Source organism: Cnephaeus nilssonii, assembly GCF_951640355.1.
Source record: "Cnephaeus nilssonii genome assembly, chromosome: 21".
NCBI classification, from domain to species: domain Eukaryota; kingdom Metazoa; phylum Chordata; class Mammalia; order Chiroptera; family Vespertilionidae; genus Cnephaeus; species Cnephaeus nilssonii.
In genome coordinates this window covers 19,017,429-19,040,634 of record NC_137092.1, presented here as the reverse complement: position 1 = coordinate 19,040,634, position 23,206 = coordinate 19,017,429, and the positions used below count along the sequence as shown (strand labels likewise).

The window sequence follows — 23,206 nt, the reverse complement described above, 5'->3', positions numbered from 1 at the left end:
ACCTTTCAAAATTTTCTTCAGCAAAGTTTTATAGTTTCCAGTATACAAATATTGCACTTTGTTAAATTTATTCCTAAGTATTTTATGTTATTGAGAATAGAATTGTTAATTTCATTTTTGGGCTGTTTATTACTATTGCACAGAAATACAATTAATTTTGTATATTGCTCTTGTATCCTATGGCCTCACTGAAGTTTACTTTAGTATTTTCAGTGAATTCCTTAGGATTTTCTATATACAAGATTGGTGTCATTTGTGAATAAAGCCAGTTTTATTTTTTAATTGCAATTTGGATGTTTTATATTTCTTTTTTGTGCTAAATTGCCGTGGCTACTCTTCAGTATAAGAAATAGAAATGGCGAGAAAGTATGTCTTGTTCCTGATGGTAATGGGAAAGCATATTTCACTATTAAATGTGATGCTAGCTGTAGGTGTTTCATAGGTGTCCTGTCAGGTTAAAGAGGTTCTCTTCTATTACTAATTTGTTGAGGGTTTTTTTTATTATGAATGGATGTTGAATCTTGTGAAATTAATTTTTCTGTATCGAGATGATTCATAACTTATTTATTACTCAAAACTACACTCTTCACTTCTGGTTTCTAGTTTCATATGGAAGGAGGTTGTAAGTTGCCACTCTGTCCTAAGCAACAAGTAAAAAGGTGAACAGATGGAAAAGTCAATGACTCTTTTTAGGTCCCTAAGAGAGGGGAGGACACAGGACAAATTGGTGCCCCCAAGACTGTAGAGACAAACAGGTGAATACAGGGAGTCATGTTTACTGGAGCAGAAACTACGTGGGAACCAGGGTCAGGGGTAAGCAAACCAGAACTGTAATTGATGAAATGCTGGAGGCTCAGTGTGGAATCTGAGAGTTAAAAACCCCAGTGGCCCAGTTATAGAGTTGTGGAAATCACTATGCAAATAAGTTGTAATAAACCTGGCTCCAGTGAACACTGGTCAGTAATGTAGTTCCTGGGTCTCTGTTCTTGAATCACAGCCATATGAATTGTTCCCATTGGAGAATTCCCTATTTATGGAGAGTCTCACCTCTAGAATTTTGTTCTTATCAGTCTTCTTTTCTTCCAATATAGGTAATATTAGAGCCTTGAGAAATAGGTGATTTTGCCTTGAAGACTGGCTGTTAATGATGCAGTACTGTAAGGATCTCATATTTTTTATACTTTTTCAATGTTACCAGTTAAACAAGGTTTGTTAGTGTATGCTGTTTCAGGTCAGCCTGCAGGGGCAATGGGGCACAGAAAGAAATGGAGTGGGAGTTTGGGCAACTGATTTCTGGTTTTATCATTGCCTGTTTAAGGGAGGGAGGATTCCTGGGTTTTCAGTCTTAAAGAAACAAATGGGTCTGGAATAGATGACTGTTGAGTCCTTCTAGCTCCAAATTCTATGATTCTAAGTCCTATACCAGAAAACAAATGTAGTGGTTAGGTAATATATTAATATAAACATTGTTATATATTAAACTTTTTATATAAAATCTTTATAAAATAACATTCTAGCTAGCAATCCCTTTATTTCTGGTTTATTAACTTTATATAAAGGAAATATAAATGATATAGAAACAGAACATCAAAATAGTAAAGACACAAGCATTAAAAAGCATTAACCAAACTTTTTTTATGGTAAGTACTCTTTATTTTAAAAAGTTATACATGCTAGAAAAAAGCATAAATGATACACGTAAACAATTGTTTACCAAATACTTTTCCTTGGAAAGGTGCAAATGATTTTTAAATGTAAACACAAAAGTTGCCAAATATTTTTTGGGGGGAGAAGAGAAGGTTATTCCTTTTGTGTGGATAAAGTCTTAAAAGATTTTCCCGCAAAAGGTCTATGAACACAATGACAAAAAAATTTCAACCACTGAAATTTTTAGCATTTTCTCCTTTTTAACTTTTCTCCAAAAAGTGCAATGTGAGAGTAGTAGCAGTGACTTTATAGAATGAGGATAATATATAGCTGTATAAAAGAACCAAGATATTAATAAAATGCCTCAGCTTGCTTTACCCCCCTTCCCATGTACTATCCGGTGAACTGAAGAAGTCATTCCTTGGCAGCTGTGATTACAGGTGAGCCTCAGCTTCAGCAGCCTGAGCATCAAATGTAAGTTGCACAACAATTCACTGCTGGGGAGAGCACATTTCTCCCTGCTGGTCCTTGGTAGCAATATGCAAATCAAAAGGAAAGTTGCTTCAGTCAGTTGGTAATGTTTTTGAGTAAAAACATGCAGAGTTACACATGATTCCATTGGGGGATTCTCAAGACAGTATATGAGAATCACATACTGTTTTGTAGAGGCACGCAGTAGGGCTCTAGATCTAGCAGAAAGTATAAAATATTGGGGAGAAAAACTTTGCATCTTGTTTTCTGCTACATTTAAAGTTCCACTGATGAAAACTTTGAGTCCTGCTTTTATTGATTTAATACTCCTTTTAAAAAAGATTTTCAAGTCTTCTGGGGCTTAGTGCAAGAAAGATGGCTAACTTACACACTTTGCATTCCGATCTTTGTCACTGGAGTGCCTAGAAATAATAGCTAGATCACATATAGCCCTTCTCCCCTTATTAGCATTTTCAAACCTAGTATCTTAAAAATAAAATTTCACTGCTTGGAATATTTTATTTTGGTTGGGAGGAAAGCTAAAAAAAAAAAAACACCCACCAAAACCATGATAAATTAAAACCAAAAATAAATATTCTGCACAGAACTGAACATTACTGTGCAAAGATGGCATCCTACAGGTGAAGTACTTTGTGTTTCCATAGTTGAGGCACCGGCAAAGAATAAAATTTGTTCATGTTTTCCCGAGCTGTAGAAAGCTCCAAAGTCAAGCGCTCCAGAATCCAGTGGAGCATACACACAGCTGTCTTCTAGACGTTCACCATATGTGGGACTCACAATGTGTCATTTTAATAACTCCTACTCCACCCCCCAGCCGACGGTAATTCATCCCGCCATATAACCTGCAAAGAAAGAAAATCAGATTTCTAACTGGAAAAAAACCATTTTTTCCATAACTAAGATGATAAAACATGTATCTATGTTTTATATCACATTATTTTTAGCTTTCAAACTTCGCTTCCAAAGATTAGGAGCTGGAATTGTGCGCACTAGCAAGTGGCAGAATTATTTTAGATGCTGACTGAAATGCTATCACTTATAGGGGACTGTTTTATATCTACTACTTTTTGCATCGTGACTATGACTTTACACCTAGACTGATTTCTTACACTTATACAGAACCCTATATACTACAATTTCGGTCCTGGCTGTATTTTCCCACCCAGGTTTCCCTTTGCCTAACCATCAATTATTTGTTTTTACTGATTTGAGAGAGGGGGGAACATCAATCAGCTGCCTCCTGCACACCCCCTACTGGGGATGGAGCTTGAAACCCAGGCATGTGCCCCTGACCAGAATAGAACCTGGGACCCTTCAGTCTGTAGGCCGACACTCTATGCACTGAGCCAAACCAGCTAGGGCCTTTTGTATGTACAAACCCTTCATGGAACAAAACTGGACGTAAGTAAATAAAGTCAGCATCTAGTTTGTGACATGTAAACAAGATTATCTTCAAATTAAGGATTTCTATGGGAAAGAATATTAACTCCTCTGCCAGCCATGGTGTTAAGTTGGGAATATATAACTACTATATTTAGACAGTTATCTTTCAACAGATAATTCTATTTAGTGAGAGTTATTGAAAAGTCCTTATATAGGATCATAGTAATTACAAGGCATAAGTAAATGTCTTACTCAAATTCCCACTAAAGTTAGAAAGCTGTATGTGGAAGGAAATATGCCCCAAGAGGGAGGCTCGTATTCATGAAAATCTGCCATTATATCTCCCTTACCTGTACTAGGCTTTGCAGTGAGGACTTCCTGAGGGCAGGGAGTTCTGTTTTGTTCACTTTTGAATTCCAGGGTCTACAACACTCAGTGCTTCTTTACTTAATGAACAAGGTTGAAGCAAAAAGGGCTACAATGTCATTAGTCTGGCTTAGCCTAGCCAGGAGAAAGATGCAAAATCCAAAGAATGTTACCTAAATATCTGTGAAAACTGGCTTTTCTAGAGATGAAGACTAAACAGATGAAAAATCTGGGTGGGTAGCTATAGGCACAAAATTAGAAAATGTATACTTAGAACCCAACGGGATGGGCTATGAGACTGCCCCTTTGGGAGCAGTGGCTATAAAATAGACCTCAGCTTACCTTTCACGGCCATGAGAACACCTTTCAGGATGTCTGCTGCCTCAGATCTCATGTCCAGACTGATACCTGTGGTTGATGTGCAACCTCAACCACTGAGATGCCTACCCTAGAATTTGTTTAGGCAAAGAGGCTCAATTTACTGAAAAACAGGCCTCAAATTGTGTGGAAGGTAAAACTTTCCTTAAAAGGCTGGTATGAGGTACATCGAACTATCAGTATTGATATACTAGGACCCTGGTGCACAGATTCGTGCACATTGAAAGGAAATTAATTAGAAGGTGGCTGGTGAGGGGAGACTGGGTGAGACAGGCCAGACATGTCCTGGAGCCAACCTCCCACAGTCCCTCCCTGGCTGGCCACATCTGGGTTGATGCCACAGCTCAAAGGGCGTCTGTGGAGTGAGTGAAGTCTCTCTTGCAGGTGGGGTCCCTTGGCCTGGCCTGCAGGGATCGGGTTGAAACCGGCTCTCCGACATCCCCCGAGGGGTCCTGGATTGGGAGAGCGGTTCTCAGGTGATGCACCCTGGAATCGGGTTCCCTCCTCTCTGGTTCTGGGGTGCGTCACCCGAGAACCACCGCTGCCAAGTCACCACAGCTTGGCAGCTCCTGCATTGAGGGTCTGCCCCCAGTGGTCATTGCGCATCATAGCTACCAGTTGGACGGTTGCTTACCCTTTTATGTATATAGATAGTTAATTCTCAAACCTAATATATTTGATATTTTAAGTTCTTATGCTTTAATATGCCAGTGTTTCTTAGACATATAAAATATTTAAAGCTATGATTTTGAGTTTAGAGGTTTAAGAGAATTTTGCTAAATTTTAAAATGCATGAGCCACCTGATTTTATAAGAAACACTTAAGTGCTTTGCTTAGCTAGGATTTGTTAGACAATTAAAGATTTAAAAGCAAAGTAAATTAAACCCTTAAGATGTAGCCGCCTCCTAAAAGTGACTTAAAATTTACTAGACTTTAAAAATATATTTTAAGTAGATTTTAAAAGCCCAAGGAAAAAGTATTGGTTTTAAATGAAATATTTTTTAAGGTAATTGCAGTTTGTTTTTACTGGGCACTGAAAGATGAAGGTCGAGGTTCTAATTGGAACTCGGTCAACCTGCTTAGGCAAGTCATTTACTTTCTCCGTGCCTCCTTTTCCTCTGCTAAACATGATGGGCCTAGAGAGACACCCCCCAGCCTCGTTTCTGTCATTCTCAAGTATAAATCTGGACAGTTACCACGGAGAAGAATTTTGTCAGATGTCAGCCACTTTAAAGCAATTAAGTTAAAATAAACCAAATATGGGTAACTTCATCCCTCTTCAAAATACTGCAAGAGGTAATTCAGTGCGCCAATACCTGAATTTGACAGTCATGGGCTAGTCATGGGCTAGCTCAAGCCCATTATTTTCAAGGCAGCAGTGAGGTGATTCACAACATAGCTGAAAAGTTACCTCCATGTATTGGCATCAGGATCAAAAACTTCAATGGTCTTCAAGTATGTTGTGCCATCAAAACCTCCTACAGCCATGAGTTGTCCATTCACCACCGCCAGGCCAACCTATAGGACCAAAACACAACGTCTGCTAAAGAAACTGATCTCTGGGAAAATGCAGAATGGTTTCTAGATAAATCTCTTTAATAATAAAGGTAATTCTTTATAGCCTTACCTTCTGGTTTGCTTGATTTGTTTGGTTTACTTATTATTTAATAGATTTTTGTCTGTGTTAGAGGAAAAAACAAAAATCTATTAAATTATGGGAACTAGAAAATTTTATATTCACTTAGGATATTTACAGAGTTCAAAACATTACATATTAGAAAAAGCATTCACTGGGAATGAACTAGAACCTCCAAATTGCTGTATTTCTTTTGGTATTTGCCTGTTCTAATCCACTATCTAAACTGCCACAAAAGTTACCTTTAAACCAAAGCTGCAGTAATACTAGATTGCTTCTAGTCCCAGACAATGCCGTACACTTCACGCATCCGTGCTTTTGCACACATTCCCTGGCCGCTGTTTTCTTTCCCTCTTCTAGAACATCTGTTCTTTCACGAACTAGCTCACATGTGCCTTTCTCTGATAAGTCTCTTCACTGCCCCCAAAGCATTAAGCCTATTCTCCCATGCTCTCCTTTAATGCACAGGCCACTACTACAGATTTGTCTTTTATCATTAGCTGCAAACATTTTCTTTCACTAAACTGGAAGCCCTTTGAGGGGAGGAATCATATCATACGCAATTTTGCTTTCCCAGCACACAAATATTTGCTAAACAAGTGAAAACAGCAGGGCTGTAACTAGACGCTGTTGAGTACCAGTAATAAAGAGCCACAGCTACGTGAATGCTTTGACTTGCTGAGCCACGCATTGGCGTTCCCTGATTCGTGCAAATCAGAATGAATTGACTTTTATCCTCAGGTCACGGAGCCTTCAGCCACTGCTGGGTTCTCCCACCTGTTGTGCTACATGGATGGACTCCTGACCGGATCTGGTTTTCTAGAATATGACACAGGCCAGCCCAATCTGCCTATACTATAAATACGACAGACGCAAACCAGTTTGTGGAGACTGGTGGTGGGGCCAGACGTATTTCTGCCGGAACATTTATACTGGCATGCAAATTTCTTAGAATATTACTTAGAAATATTAGGTAGAAATATTTAGTCCTAATAGATATGGGATGAATATGGGTGAAGTTAGATAAGACAGGGAGATGCCTTTCAGATGCAACTTACACTAAATCATAAAAAATAAATCTCTAAGGTCTGATGGATATATTTAACTACTTGAGACAACAGCAATCAAAATAAAATTTTCCCTGGTACAAAATCGCAGGGATTGTTTTGTCTGCCCTGCACCTCTGCACTGTCCTGATGAGTTACGTGTTGCATGTCAGAGTCCTGCACAGCCCTCTCTCGGTGCTGGATTTTCAAAGTTTTTAGTAGCTGGGCACTTACTCCACTACGGCGGGATGTCATAGCCACCACTGGAGACCACTGGTTAGTTCTGGGGTTGTATCTCTCCGCACTGCTGAGCTCCGTAGTGTCGTCTCTGCCTCCCACAGCATAGATCATGTCCTGATACACTGCACAGCCCAGGTGCTTCCTCCGGGTCCCCATGGGGGCGATGGTGTGCCACCTGTTCTCCTGAGGATTGTAGCGCTCCACTGCAGGGAAAAAAGCCAGCCGTTTCCTCTCACCTCTAGTTTTCTGCACAGCCACTGAAACTTGGTGATAACACACATTTTCAATAACCTGATTTTTGCTTCTGAGGACTTGTATGCCCTTGGACAACAGCGCTATACTCTCCTCAGGGGCTGGTGTCTTCCAGGTGTGGAGGGTAGAAAGGGCAGGTGTTGGAGTCAAGGTTCCAAGTTTTAGTTCTGACTGTAAGACTCATTGGCTGCGTGACTCCTGGCCGCACTCTTATCATTAAATGAGGGCATTAGAGTCTATGATCTGTAAGCACCATTCTGTACTAATAATTTACTGTCTTAATAAGACAACTACCATACTCTTGCCTATATTCCTACTGCATTCTAAGCCATTGAAGATAAGATATTTGACAATGAATATATCTGAGTGCCACATTGACAACATCCTTAGGTACAAATATCCATTATCTCTAAATAGAAAGGACTAACACATAAACCAGTTTATAGCTATGTTTTTATTTATCCCTAGACTTTGATATAGAGGGTTTTTTTTTTTTTTTTTTTTGGTATGCTAAGGAGAGATGGTTGGGGGAAGGGAACTGGTCATATTAAGAAAACAGTTCTTTTATTCATCATAAATTCCCAGCAGCTTGTACAGCGGAGGGAGAAAGACATATTTTGAGAATATACAAGAACACTCTGGTTGCCCAGGGAGCTAAGGAGGAGCTAAGACTTGCACTCTCCTAGAGAGAAAAGAATTTTTCCAATAAATTACAGGGTATGCCTGACTTATACTTTTTTAGAAATACGTTTCTATTGATTTTTTTTTTTTAAGAGAGAGAGGAAGGAGAGGGATAGAGAGAAACATCAATGAGCGAGAAACATCGATTGGCTGCCTCCTTGCACACGCCCCTCCTGGGGGCCCAGCCCACAACCCTGGTATGTGCCCTAACCAGGAATTGAACCTTGACCTCCTGGTTCATGGGTTGACACCCACTGGGCCACACCAGCCAGGCACCCGACTTTAATACTTTTTGTAGGGAGACTCTCCTAAGGAAAACATGTTACTTTGGGGGAAGCAGACTGACTTTGGAAGGGACCAACCTGTGTTGAGTGGGGATGTCCCATCAGAGCCACCTACGGCATATAAGAAGCCGCCTAACACAGCCACAGCCACGCCTAGCCTTCGGGTGCTCATGGAAGCCACTCGGGTCCATTTGTTCTCCTTTGGATCATACCTGCAGTGAGAGAAACCACAGACTACATGCATGTTTCCAGTAAGTGGTATCTTTCGTAAGGTGTGAAATCACCGAAAGATGCTGGAGACATGGACATGCGACGGTCAAATGCACAATGAGAATTTAACACACTTCACTAGTTTTACGGGGAAAAGCTTAGACCCAGTGCCTGTGTCAGTTATGAGCTATTTGCACTCAGACTTCTGATGCCACTGCGAGTGCTCTGAAAAAGACACTGTCCTTTGCCAAGCTGACTATCAGATCCTGCCAAAAGGAAGGACTGGACATCAAGGGGAGCAAAGGGAACCTGCTCCCTCTGCTTACCTTCCTTGTCACTGTGGTTTCGGCAATGGCCCTTCACTCTGTAACTTCCACTTCTAGCCCTTTCTGGCACTTCCATAACGAGCCTTCTTGTATGCTGGAGACCACTCCTCTGGAGCCTCAGATAAGAGTGCCCGTGTCCCAGGCACCCACTGCTAAGAAACTCAGTGATGAAGAGCAACGGAAAACTACTTTTGCTCCACCCTGTATTTTGGATATTAACTCCTTGTCAAATGTATGATTTACAAATACCTTCTCCCATTCAGTAAATTGCCTTTTCATTTGGATGGTTTCTTTTGCTGTGCAAAAGCTTTTTAGTTTGATGTAGTCCCATTGTTCATTTTTGCTTTTGTTTTCGCTGCCTTTCTAATTCTGATGTATGTAGTGTTTTCATATCTTGCATAATTTTCCTAATGTCTTTTAGCACATTTTGAAATATAATCACCACTCATTTCTCAAATGTTTCCCATAGAACAATTCGTTTCTCGACCAAGTTGTTCGACCTGACAACCCTTTCATGCTGATTCCTCAGCATGACAAAAAGCGTCTCTCAGGCAACAAAGGAATTTGTTGCTGGCAATTATACGATTAGCACAATTTTAAAATATAAAGAAGCCATCAGGAGTGCTAATGTTGCAAAGAGTGTGAAAGAAGCAATGACGGGGGAGAAAAAATGTTGACTTGGATAAAGGAAAAGCAGTTAGCCAGTGACAGTTTTGGAGGCAGTGACATATGAAAAAGCAAAGAGGCTGCATGCTGACCTGAAAGACACCCCGGGAACGAGTGCTGAAAGCGATTCCTTTAAGGCTAGTAGGGGGTGGGTTGGTCAATTTAAGAAAAAAAGTGTTTGCTTGAAGATTAAACAGTACATTAGACATGTACTGTATATAAGAAAGGCTAAAACAGGGAATCAATCATTTGGGGGTCTGGAACAAATTAATTCAATTTACATTATTTCTAATGGGGAAAAATGACTCGTTTTTTAACAAATCGCTTCTCAAATAGCCTTCTGTAATGAATTAAGTTCGAGAAGCGTGGTTCCACTGTACTGTAGCTGATTAGTTTTCGTCTGTTCTGTAGGTGTGTCTTGTGTGTTTTATTGTCTACAGAGATGTTATTCTGCTTCTTTCTTATGTTAACTTTGTATGGGATCTAACCTCAATACTTGGCTGTTGCTGATTTTTATTTTTTAAATCTATATTTTTATTGATTTCAGAGAGGACGGGAGAGATAGAAACATCAATTAAGTGAGAGAATCACCGATTGGCTGCCTCCTGCACACCCCCACTGGAGACAGAGTCCACAACCAGGGCATGTGCCCTTGACTGGAATCGAACCCCGGACCCTTTAGTTGGCAAGCCAATGCTCTATCCACTGAGCCAAACCAGCAAGGGCTGTTCCTGCTGAGATGTATCCTACTTTTATCTTGGCCTTCTCTTTTCATTTTATCTGCTGTCCTTATCCTGCTCGATTGTGATTCTACACTCAAAGTGTGGGCTCTGTACGGGAAGGTCATTCTGGCTAGTTGTCAACTGGGGTGGTTTTGCGCCCCCTCTCCACTCCCCCGCCCCCACACACACATTTGCAAAGTGTGGAGACCTTTGGTTGTCACAAGGCATGCGCTACAGGCACTTAGTGGGTAGAGGCCAAGGGTTCTATTAACCATCCTACAGGGCACAAACCAGCCCCCCACAATAAAGAAGTATCTGGCCCAAAATGTCAGTCGTACTTGAGGCTGAGAAACCCCCTTCTAAGTCCTTCAGATCTAGTTGTAGGTCCCTTGCATTTGCTCTATAATGGGAATAAGCAACACCCTTCTTAGTTCCACCTGTTCATTCATTTCCCCCTCACGCTTTCTAGTAAACACGCATTGGCTATTTGGGGGTTTTTCTGTTCTTAGCTCTGTCAGACTTCAACAACTGCTTTTCTGTTTTCTCCTGCACAGACAATGATATCATGCAGGTCTTGTACCTATTGGTAGCTTCCTTGGCTTATTTGTGTTTTGGAATTCATGGGGATACCCTTTCCCCTAGTTTATTTTAAATGTCCACAGGGCTTTGTTTTTTTAATTGTGGTAAAATATACATAAAATTTCCCACTGTAACCATTTTTAAGTGTTGAGAACATTCACATTATCATGCAACCAAGCTCCATACTTTTCCATAGCTTTGCTATCTGTTGCTGTGTTTATTTTTATGTGGGAATTTGGAGAGATTAAAAAATTATGCTGTTGCCCTAGCCAGTTTTGCTCAGTGGATAGAGCGTTGGCCTGCGGACTCAAGGGTCCCGGGTTCAATTCCGGTCAAGGGCATGTACCTTGGTTGCGGGCACATCCCCAGTAGGGGGTGTGCAGGAGGCAGCTGAATCGATGTTTCTCATCGACGTTTCTAATTCTCTATCCCTCCCCCTTCCTCTCTGTAAAAAGTCAATAAAATATATTTTTAAAAAATACATTTAAAAAAAAATTATGCTGTTGCTTTCTTTATCTTTCCAGAATACTCTTGCATGGTTTTTAAAAGTGAAGAAATAAGTTTACTGACAGATAGGATAGCTTTTAAGAGTTACCTACAATTTTATTTAAGACAGAGTTAAACTCTTAAACATGGTAACCCAACTAATAAATGCCATTTCAAAAAATTCTGGAGTCATGAGCATTTCTTTTTAAGAAGTGAGGATGAAATACGGCTACGTTCTTACCAGTAATCATAGCACATGAGACTCCAAATCTAATCTCTAGGACAGAGTGAGAAAAAACTAATGGGGCAGGGTATTAAAAACAATCTATTTCACCAAAATTAACAGATTTGTAAAAGTGTAAAGTAAACCTTGGCATCTGCCCAGATTTCCCTTAGTAAAACAAGAATTAATGAGACTCCATACACAAAATATTTGGAGTCTTTATAAGATGTGCTAGACAAAGAATGATTGGTTTAATCATTTTTCTGAAAGAAGTCTGGGCAGTCTTACATTCAGTATACTCCAAGTACTGTGGAAAAAGTCAGAGCAGATTTCAGAATTGGTATGCTTGATATAATATATAGAACGCAATTTTAAAATGATCTCAACAACTTAATTTAGGCTCATCAGTGAAGCACATAGTTTAAAAAACCAAGTAATATCTTTCATCTTCCTAGACTTTAAGACCAACTGAAAACGTTTTCCTTAAAGCCCATGGGAAAAGTACCAAATGGTGGATCCCCTAGTGTCCTAAATTGCTTCTTTTAAGGAGCCCTCTATATATCTTTTATTTTTTTAAATTTATCTGTATTGATGAAAGTATTACAGATATCCCCTTTCTTCCCCCACATTGACGCCCTCCACTTCACCCCCTTCTAGGCCTTCACTGCACTATTGACTATGTCCATGAATTATGCATATCCTATATAATAAAAGCCTAATATGCTAAGTGTTTGATCTCTTGACTGTTAGACTAGTTGCTATGACCTGCACTGACCACCAGGGGGGCAGATGATCTGACTGGTAGGTTAGCTTGCTGCTGGGGTCCGTCCGGCCAATCGGGGACTGGGCGAGAAGGGCCGGACACTCCCTGGAGCCCTCCTGCGGTCCCTCCCCAGCCCGATAGTGCACCAGTGGGGTCCCTCAGCCTGGCCTGCTCCCTCTTGCAATCTGGGACCCCTCAGGGGATGTCGGAGAGCCCGTTTTGGTCCAATCCCCGCAGGCCAGGCCGAGGGACCCTCGTGCACCGGGCCTCTAGTATGCATATAAAGTTCTTGGTTAATCTCTTCCCACCCTCCATATGCCTTTTAAAACTTGAAAATAACTTGAAAAAAATTACCTCTCAACAATGTTGAGGCAAGACACACCATCCTGGCCACCGACAGCATAAAGAAATCCTCCAAGCACTGCCACGCCAACACTTGTCCTGCAGGTGCTTGTAGGAGCCACGTCACTGCTCCACTGGTTTGTTTTGGGGTCATACCTGCCAAGAACATCAAGAGCAGAGTTTGCCTCACACAAAGGAAGTATGGCTATGTTTACATATTCACTGACATAACAATATTTATGTTCTTCCCCCTAAATATGACTAATAACTAAAGCATATAAAAGTCTCATTTATGTTTTTTTGTGTTTTTTTTTTTAATTTTTAACGAGAGGAAGGGAGAGAGAGAAACATGGATGAGAGAAACATTGATTGGCTGCCTTCTGTACCCACCCCTACCAGGGATCAAACCCTCAACTCCGGTATCTGCCCTGACGCGAAATTGAACCTACCACCTTCTGGTGTACTGGACGATGCTTCAACCAACTGTGCTACATCAGCCAGGACTATGTTTTTGTTTTTAACTCATTTTTACTTAAAGAAGTTACATATGAATGTAATTTTTTTTTCAGGATGTTATATATAGAGCTAAAGTTCCCTTTGAATTACATTTGATTTCTGGTCTCTTCCCATTTTGGTGTATAGCCTACAAGACTTGTCAGTAAAACACTTTAAAATAGGTATAGCCCTGACCGGTTTGGCTCAGTGGATAGAGCATCAGGCCGAAGACTGAAAGGTCCCAGGGTCGATTCCGGTCAAGGGCATGTACCTTGGCTGCAGGCTTGATCCCCAGTAGGAGGCGTGCAGGAGGCAGCTGATCGATGTTTCTCATCGATATTTCTAACTCTCTCTCCCTCTCCTCCCTTCCTCTCTGTAAAAAATCAATAAAAATAGGTTTTTAAAAATGATGTCTTTTTCTATGAGTGGACGTATCTCCTGTTTTTAAAAAAGGTATATATCTATCCACACATATATTCTTTATATGCAAGCATGTTTTTGTTGCATAAATAATACCATTCAGTAGGCACTGTTTCCGAAGAAAGAAGAGCATGCATACCCATAGAGAAAGAGGTAGGAAAGAGGATAGCGTGTCTAAGGACCAGCGAGTAATTTAGTGGGTCTGCAGTAGCACGTTTAGGGAACACTGGTGTGCCAGGGAAGACAGACTTGGAAGAACAGGTGGAGGTAAGATCAGAAAGGACTTGCATGTCATGCTAAGTGGTCTAGGCTGCCAACTGGTGCCACAGATGCAGTACTAAAGCAGCAGGTCCTATCTGTATCCTAATGAACATCCCAAATGAAACTATATGAATTGTACAGAAGCAAATTTCACATTGACCTTACTTACCTTTCAACACTATTTAGATAAGAGGATCCATCATGACCTCCTACTGCGTATAACAGGTCATCAAGAACACTGACCCCAACGCCACATCGCCTTTTGCTCATTGAAGCTACCATTCGCCATTCATTGGTCTGGGGGTCATATCGTTCTACACTGGAAATGGCATCTCCACTGCACCAACCACCAACTGGGGAAGTAACGAAAATGGTCAGAATGCCTGTCCCAAAGCACAGACTGTACCACTTACTGCCAACCTGTGAACTGTGACCAGTGCTTGGGTTTAACACGTTGACTTTTACTTAGTCCACTGGGATGGCTAAAATCTTTTATTCCTAATTTAGTATTGGGTCCATTTTACAGAGACAGGCAAGGATACCAATTCAAATGAGATTGGGAGATACTGTGACAGAACAGAACACTGAATTTAGCTAGAAAGCTTGACTGTTGCCTTTATTGAGCTCTGTGATCTTTGAAAAATCCTGTAAACTACCTAGTTGTAAAATAAGAAATAAAAACTTTAAAGTGAAACAAAATACATGAAACTGCTTTCTAAAGCACCACACACTACATAAATATAATGTGTAATTAAGAGCCAAAAGAAGAACCATAATTAAGAAGCCTGTTCTTTTTGTTTTTACTCTGTTAGGGGGAGGGATTCTGGCTCTTCTCATGATCTCTTACTAGGTCCTCTTGTAACTAAAAATAATTCAAAAATTCTTATGATTTATTTACAAAATATTTTGCTTTCTTTTTAATCTGTAATCTGTACTGAATTCTATAGTTTGCAACATAATATTTTTTAAAATTGATTTTAGAGAGGAAGAGAGAGAAACATCCATCCGTTGCCTCTGGCACACACCCCTACAGAGACCAAACCCACAACCTGGGTATGTACCCCACTGGGAATCAAACCGGTGACCTTTCAGTCCAAGGGATGATGCTCAACTAACTGGGCCACACTGGCCAGCACCCAACATAACATTTTAGATCAAGAAATGTTTTAAAGAAGTTACATTTTTCATAAGCTCATAACAAGTTCAAACTGAGTTCCATAAAGCATCTCTGAGTGTTTCCTGAAAGCATGGTTATTTGAGATACATCTGTTATTCTTTCAAACCATCTCTATTTCAATCCAAATAAGAGCTATATTCTAGAGTTTAAAAAGTGAAGTCCAAGGATACCTTAACCTCAAAACGTTTGAAAACTACTGTTTTCTAAGGGGTTTCAATAACTTCTGGAGCTAGACTAAAATAGTAATGTTTCTAACCTTCTAGCTAGATTTGAAAATTCATTTCTTTATTTCAGATCTCAATGTGCACACATTTTTATTTTATTATAGTTTCATATAAATCAGGGTATTAAACTAATACTATGTATCCCTTTCCAGCAATATTTTCCTTAGGTACACTGATTCTCTAAAGGCCTGTGTTTTTCTTTAGTGTGAAGAACACAGTTGATGAAGTAATATTAATTTGATTTGGAATCAAGTGATCTAATAAAAAGCTGGTTTTTATGACTTCCATTATAAAATTGTGTCTGAGGTTTAATGATCAGGCTATTTGATTTGTCTCAAACGCTCATAACCCTCATAGTTGGAGCCAGATTTTATTCTGGAATTTAAGATGTTTTCTCTGATATTAAAACTACTGGCATATATTCTAGAACAGAATTCAAATTAGGATTCACAAAACTTAGTGTCATTTAGTATTAAATATACTGATTTAAATGAAACCTGATTTTCCTTAATCACGATAGGTGGGTGATAATTTCTCCCTAGTCTTCCTCAGGATCAACAGATTCAGGAGCAGACAACAGGAGCAAAATGATACAGCGTAATGTTGTCTTGGGCTGCATCTAGCCAGTAAAGGTAGGAAGGGGTATAAATAACTGTTTGATGTAAGATGCTGTTTTCTTTTTTTTTAAGTTTCGTGTAATTATGAGGCAACTTGCACACTGGTATATAAATTAATGCATATGACTCATTTGAACAAAACATCCACTGCAATGTGGCTTTATTTATTTATAAATAGATTTTAGGTAATTTTCCCAATTTGCTCTTTATATTCATAAACTTAAAAAAAAACACACCTCAGAATTTATTTATGTATGGACTCAAATACAAAGTTCCATTTATTTTCAGTATTGAAAGCAACACAACAAAGAGGAATTAATCCACTAATTTTTAAATCTAACACAGTCTTACCACGAAACTAGCCTTAATAAATAAAAACACATTACTAGTTACCAAGTTAGACTATTCTTGAGACTCTCTAAGGTTTTGCCTGTGCAGTGCGGTTTTAGATTTATACAAACAGAGCACTGTTTTGGAGAATACCAGTGTTGGATCAGGAGGTAAGACTCAAGTTACATGACAGTATATGTTTCTTATGACAGTGGATATCACAACTGTCCAAAGGACTACTCACTTGACAGTTTCTCTAAAATGTTCAGTTTAGTCACCATAATTAAGATCCAAACCTGCAAAAAGTACTTCTCCACAGCGGATAGGCTTCCGTGGTCTTGTCCTTGGTCCTTGCATTAGTGGTCGTTCTTGGGGCAATAGAAGATAGTTTTTAGCCTCATCTACCAAGTCTCTGTGGAGAAAATTCTGCCTTTATTTCAAGTGTCTAAGTTGGCAAAGGGATCAAGCATAAATCAAACCAAATCCTGAATGCCAGCCCACATTAAAAAGGGTCACAAACGTGAGAGCAATGATGCCAGTCACACTCGGAGTCATGGACTGATTAGTATTTCCATTATGACTTCATATCACAGTGCAAATGTACCTCAACATGCTTGGGGCCAATAATAACTTATGGAAAACTAAAATTACAACTAGATTACCAGCCTAGTTATTGCTTTCTCATAAACTTTATTACATTCTACAGGATACTGGCAAAGTAGCACATCACAATACATTAAAAAACTAATGGGATGAAATACTGGAAATTCAGTCCTCTCTTCTTCATCTCCTCTTGACCGAAGCCAAGAATAAAAATCTGTTAAATACTCTGCTTTCAGCAGTAGGAAACACACTAGTTAGGCAGTAATAGAAATAAGGTAATAAAACTAAGTCAAAAATTAGATTGTTGCTAAAAAGAAGCACGGTGCCATCATTTAATATTGATTTGCTATTAATTTACTATCTGGGTACGGTCTGAATGGTTTCCTCTCAACAAGTCTACTGAGGGTGAACAAATGTTTTTTTTTTCTGTCTATTAAGGTATTTTATGAGAAGAACCTAGTAATTGTACCTGCTAAAAAAATATCCTAATGCACACTACTTCTGCATGTACTTATTTCACTTGAGTCCTTTGCGTAGCGCAGTGCCTGACTAGTGCATATCCATCTGTTACTCTGTCCTCTCAACTCTAAAAGTGTTTCCTAAATTATACTATATTTTAATTTCTCTAGTTATTGTATGTTACAGAGTATTTTCTCCTGCTGGACTAGTCCTCAGGTATGACCCAATAATGCACTTCCTATATATGGCTTTGCTAAGCTCCTCTGAGTTTATCTTAAAAACAAAACAAACAAAAACCAAAAACATCTCCCCCGATGAAGAGCCTTTTCTAGCTTCCTCAGCCTTAAAAAGAGACTGTGATCTCCTAATAGCTGTTTGGTTTTTTTTAATTTAAAAAAAATATATTTTATTGATTTTTTTACAGAGAGGAAGGGAGAGGGATAGAGAGAAACATCGATCAGCTGCCTCCTGCACACCCCTACTGGGGATGTGCCTGCAACCAAGGTACATGCCTTGACCGGAATCAAACCTGGGACCCTTCAGTCCACAGGCCAACGCTCTATCCACTGAGCCAAATCGGTTAGGGCCTAATAGCTGGTTTTTAATTAGGTTTTCAGGGGTTCCTAAAAAGAGTACTATAGAGCTGATACTCAGCTAGCCAACCCACCATTAATAATAACAGCAGCATTTACAGCCATGTGCTGTACGGCACTAGCTCATTAATCCCCACCGTAGTCTATGAAATCGGTGCTATTACTGTCCTAACTTTAGATGAAGAAACCATAGCAGAAAGAGGTTAAAGTGACTTGCGTAAGGTCACAGAGCTGGTAAATGCTGACGTCAAGATATCAGGAAGGAGCTTCTTTGACAAGTGACTGCACCTTTACTTTCTGCATCAGAATCAGTACAATCTGATTTCTATTTTATGCACAAGGGGCACCTTTGTATTGTTTCTTCGGATTTTAGCATCCATAATTCCTATGGTTTTCCTGCAGGTACTGTAAATATCTGGGGGGAAAACTGCCATTTTTCTGTTTTTAAATTTAAAAGACAAAAGCCCCTCTAACATCTGTTAAAGGGGCAGACTTTAGATTACAGAAGAAATGCAAATGCATCTACATGTCCTTCCTCTGTTACAGGGATTCCTGATTTTAGAACATGTTTCTTCAGTGTAGGTTAAGGAGTTCTGAGTACTAACTTGCTCTTTTATTTTTATGGACAGACCATGGTAGGAGAAAATGATTAAAAACACCACATGGCTTCAGATTTGAACCTAAATCGTAAAATCTGTCAAACTGGGAAAAGTAATTTATTAAATTTCATATACATCATAGAGATAGCCCAATAACATAGGTGTTTTGTTTGCTTTGTAAAAGCATTTATAAAGCTACTTCATAAGTGTGGTAGACCTTTAACTTCGTCCACAGTCTCAGAAAACAAGGCCAGTCCTAGCCCCTAATTGGGCATATATGATGGAATGAAAATGTGCCCAGACACACTTTTTGACAGAACAATAGTATTATTTATCTCAAGAAGAAATATATTAGCAGAGACTTACTTCTTCTAATTCAAGATTGCATTAAAATCTCAGAAATCTACATCCTTATTGGCACTTCTACACCAAAAAACACAATACATTAAAAAACTAATGGGATGAAATACTGGAACTTCAGTCCTCTCTTCTTCATCTCCTCTTGACCGGAGCCAAGAATAAAAATCTGTTAAATACTCTGCTTTCAGCAGTAGGAAACACTAGTTAGGCAGTAGTAGAAATAAGGAAATTAGGAGAAAACAGGAACTCTTGGTTGTTGCTTTTTCCCCGACAGGGCCATTCATACCTGCATTCTTCATCACTCTTGATGAGGGGATCAGAGCCCACGGTGCCCACCAGGAACTTGGGACTGAGCAAAGGCAGACGGACATGCTGGAGCACCTATGAATAAATAAACATGCTTAAAGGCTTGAGAACCCATCTGCCAGGTTTTTAAGAGAATAGGTGCTCCCCTATTGTATTTCAAATGTTTGGGGATCAAATGGAATCAACTTACCAATTGATCTAATTAACATATAATGAAGAGGAAGAGAAGGCATAAATACTAAAACTAAATTCAATTTATTCTAACCACCAACTCAGTAATTAGAATAATCAGAAAACAAAGCACACTAATACCACTGTAGAATGTTACTTGAAGCTTTCAGCAATATATTTATTACTAGAGGCTCGGTGCACGAAATTCGTGCATGGGGTGTGTGTCCCTCAGCCCAGCCTGCACCCTCTCTAATCTGGGACCCCTCAAGGTATGTCCGACTGCCTGTTTAAGCCTGATCCAGGTAGGATCAGGCCTAAAGAGGCAGTCGGACATCCCTCTCACAATCCAGGACTGCTGGCTCCCAACTGCTTGCCTTCCTGATTGCCCCTAACCACTTCTGCCTGCCAGCCTGATCACCCCCTAACCACTCCCCTGCCAGCCTGATTGCCCCTAACGGCCCTCCCCTGCAGGCCTGGTCCCCCCCAACTGCTCTCCCCTGCAGGCCTGGGTCCCCCCGAACTGCTCTCCCCTGCAGGCCTGGGTCCCCCCCACCCCCAACTGCCCTCCTCTGCTGGCCTGGTCACCCCCAACTGCCCTCCCTTGCAGGCCTGGTTCCTCCCAACTGCCCTCCCCTGCTGGCCATCTTGTGTCCACATGGGGGCAGCCATCTTGTGTGTTGGAGTGATAGTCAATTTGCATATTACTGTTTTATTAGATAGGATAAGCTCTTCTACAATTAGCTTATTTAACTGGAATCTAATTAAAAATCTAGAAGAATATACTATTAAACTGCTAAAGCCTACAGTCATAATAACAAGAACATCAAACATTTCATTTAGTGACCACTTTTGCCCCATATTGTCCCTTTATTCTTCAAAATGGCATGAGATTTCCAAGCCATAGGGAAAGGAAGCAGGACAGTCGCCTTCCTTGCCCTCTTCTGTTCATTTGTACCATTTAGGTTTGACCAGCTTTATAGCCCAAACCTAGAGTTGATGCAAAATAGAGAGGAAGCAAGGAGCAAAAAGTTTATGATAAACAAATATCTCCTTGATTATTTGGAAACAGATGGTCTTTCTTATAGTCTAATATAAGGGACAGTGAATGATACCTGCTTTTTTTTTTTTTTTCAAATCAAATACATATTATGAAAGCAGTTACTTAGAGAAGCATTTCCTTTATACCTGGGGTAACTGAGGACGTCTTTCTTGGATACTGTATTTGACCCAGGCCATCACTGCATTGAACACCTGTTCTTCACTGCGAACATTTAGCTCATCACTAGATATTATATCAATGAGTTGATTGGCTGGAAGCAACATGAACTCTTCACTTTCCATCACCTGTTCAAAGTGAGGTAAGAATAAAAGAAAAAAACCTGTGATCACATTTAATTTATTGGCTCAATATTTTTCTTAAGGGTTATGAAGCAAAGTTCTATTCCACAATAGAGCTGAGGTTCAAAACAGTGGAGAAAAGTTTAAAAAGAAACAGATGGGCAGGCTATGGACAATGAAACTAGCATGTACAATACTACAATGGTGGATACAATATTACACATTTGTCAAAACGCACAAAATGTACAACACCAAGAGTGAACCCTCATGTAAACTATGGACTTTGGGTGATAATAACATGTCAATGTAGGTTCATCAGTTGTGACACATGTACCCCTCTGATGTTGATAGTAGGGGAGGTTGTGTGTGCACGTGTGTGTGTGTAGAGAAGGGGTATATGGGAACTCTACTTTCTGCTCAATTTTGCTGGAACCTAAAACTGCTCTAAAAATGTTTATTAATTTAAAAAAGGAAACAAAGGAGAGTACAGGGGACACAAAACTTGGGGGAAAATAATAATTTATGATTCAAATAATTTAAGACAAATGACATCTTTTTTTCCTAAAACAAATAGTAAACTTCAAAATTAAAGTTTACATTCAAAGTAAACTAAACTATACCAAATTATAACTCCAGAAATATAAGAAGCATATAAAAAATTCAAGAATAGCTTCCAGAGTAAGATTGGTACTGATAGAGCAGTGTCTGGGGTAGAAACACCAAGGGGCCAGTATAAAAAAAGAATAAGGGTGTCAGCAATTTTATAAGCAAGACTAGATATAATGAGAATCAGAACCAGGAAAACCTCTGAAGACCAACACACTCTCATATTTACCTATACCGGTATGTCTATCTCACTGGTATGTGTGTGCATACATTACATATATTGCTACACACACACCAATAATTTATCTTTACCCAGGGCTAGGGAACTGTCAGAATGGAGAGGCAATGCAACAAGGATATCACCTTGTCGTGCATGCCAGCCGTAAGTCCCAAAAGCTTGTAGATCTTGCCATGACTATGCCGAGTACAAGGGGCAGGGTGCAACGCAGGAGGGAACGGTAACCGCTACACTCCATGTGGTTTATTCTCTCACGCAGTACATGTTCTACGTGTGATGCCCACGTGTGCAGGAGGATCTAGTAAAGAAGTCAATTCCTACCGTGTGACCTCTGATGCAGGTGATGTATTCTCTTGGGACAAGGTTATTTTCATGCTCATCAAAAAGAATATTTCCCAGAATATGAGATAAGCCATTGCTATTTGAATATTTGATTAAGAATGTTTTTCCCAAGTACATGAGAAAAAAATGTGCATCTCAAAATAAAACAGTTTCAGGCCATAAAGTCAGCTATTCTTATAGTAGAAAATACTAATGAACATTTTAATTTGTATGGCAAAAAGTTTCAATCATCTGAGTGGGAGACCTTTTGGGGTTCAGGAAATTAAATAGGTAACGTTTACATTTTAGCTAGGTTGCTTAGCCAGGTAGCTTGGTTAGAGTGGTTGCATTGTACTCTCTGTGGCAGGACTGTTATTAGATTTAGCAAATAAAAATACAGGACATACTTACACTAAAAGTTATTTGTTGTTTACCTGAAATTTAAATTTAACTGGACTCCCTGTATTTTATCTGGCAACCCTATGTTGGGGGCTAGAAAGGCCAGAGCCAAATTTGGGGCCTCGCTTCAAATTACATGTGCTGGCCTTCACAGTGTGCAAAACTTAAGCCATGGCTGCATCCTACTTTCCTCTTTTCTTTTCACTCTGATTTCTTTACTCAAGTACAAGTAAGGTATCAGATATCTTTGTGGAGTGCCTTAACATTCTTTGTGGATCTTGTCAGAGCGTAATAATTTTTCCCAACTTAGTATTATAAACCAAATGTTATGTGTCAATGATCACCAAGTTTAAAGTTTATAAGTGAACCACCATGATATTAAATAATGATATTAAAAATGATATCACTTACTGGAAACATCAGATGGCAAGAAGACATGAAAATCTGTGTGAGAAAATATTTGTTTGGCACTAAGGACAAAGAGTAAGAATAATACTTTTGATAAACAAAGTATGCTTAAAATGTCACTTCTCCTTTTTCACCAATAAGAAAAAGATACTGTCTGCCATTAGGGCAAATCTACAACTGACATCTATCCTGGAACCAAACAACCAGGTGAAGAAAATAATGCCTTGCCTGGCCAGTGTGGCTCAGTGGTTGAGCATCAACCTATGAGCCAGGAGGTCACGGTTTGATTCTCGGTCAGGGCACATGCCAGGGTTGAGAGCTTGATCCCCAATAGGGAGCGTGCAGGAGGCGCCCAATCAATGATTCCTTCTCATCATTGATGATTCTCTCTCTCTCTCCTTCTTCCTTCTTCTCTCTGAAATCAATAATATATATATATAATACCTTAAAATATCTGCTTTCTCAAATAAAAGTTTACAGGAGATCTGCATTTTAAGTCCCACACTATTATGGGAACTTCTTTCATTGATTAAGTTTTTTTCTGGTTTTCTGTTTCTTC

The 23,206-nt window shown here is 39.6% G+C and overlaps 1 protein-coding gene across 4 annotated transcripts in view; it reads right to left on the bottom strand.

The window, feature by feature from the left end:
* Positions 1 to 122: 122 nt before the first annotated feature.
* Positions 123 to 23,206, bottom strand: part of KLHL20 (kelch like family member 20) — a 42,878-nt gene continuing 19,794 nt past the window's right edge. For 3 of the 4 annotated variants that reach the window (XM_079761126.1, XM_079761123.1, XM_079761124.1), the window contains 9 exons: positions 20,523 to 20,681; positions 19,147 to 19,241; positions 16,543 to 16,658; positions 14,068 to 14,251; positions 12,735 to 12,878; positions 8,484 to 8,617; positions 7,183 to 7,391; positions 5,678 to 5,784; positions 123 to 2,981 (listed from right to left, as the gene is read on the bottom strand). In XM_079761126.1, coding sequence (XP_079617252.1) covers positions 2,897 to 2,981; positions 5,678 to 5,784; positions 7,183 to 7,391; positions 8,484 to 8,617; positions 12,735 to 12,878; positions 14,068 to 14,251; positions 16,543 to 16,658; positions 19,147 to 19,241; positions 20,523 to 20,681 — 1,233 coding nt within the window. In that variant the 3' untranslated portion in view covers positions 123 to 2,896. The other variant, XM_079761125.1, reaches the window with a different exon arrangement.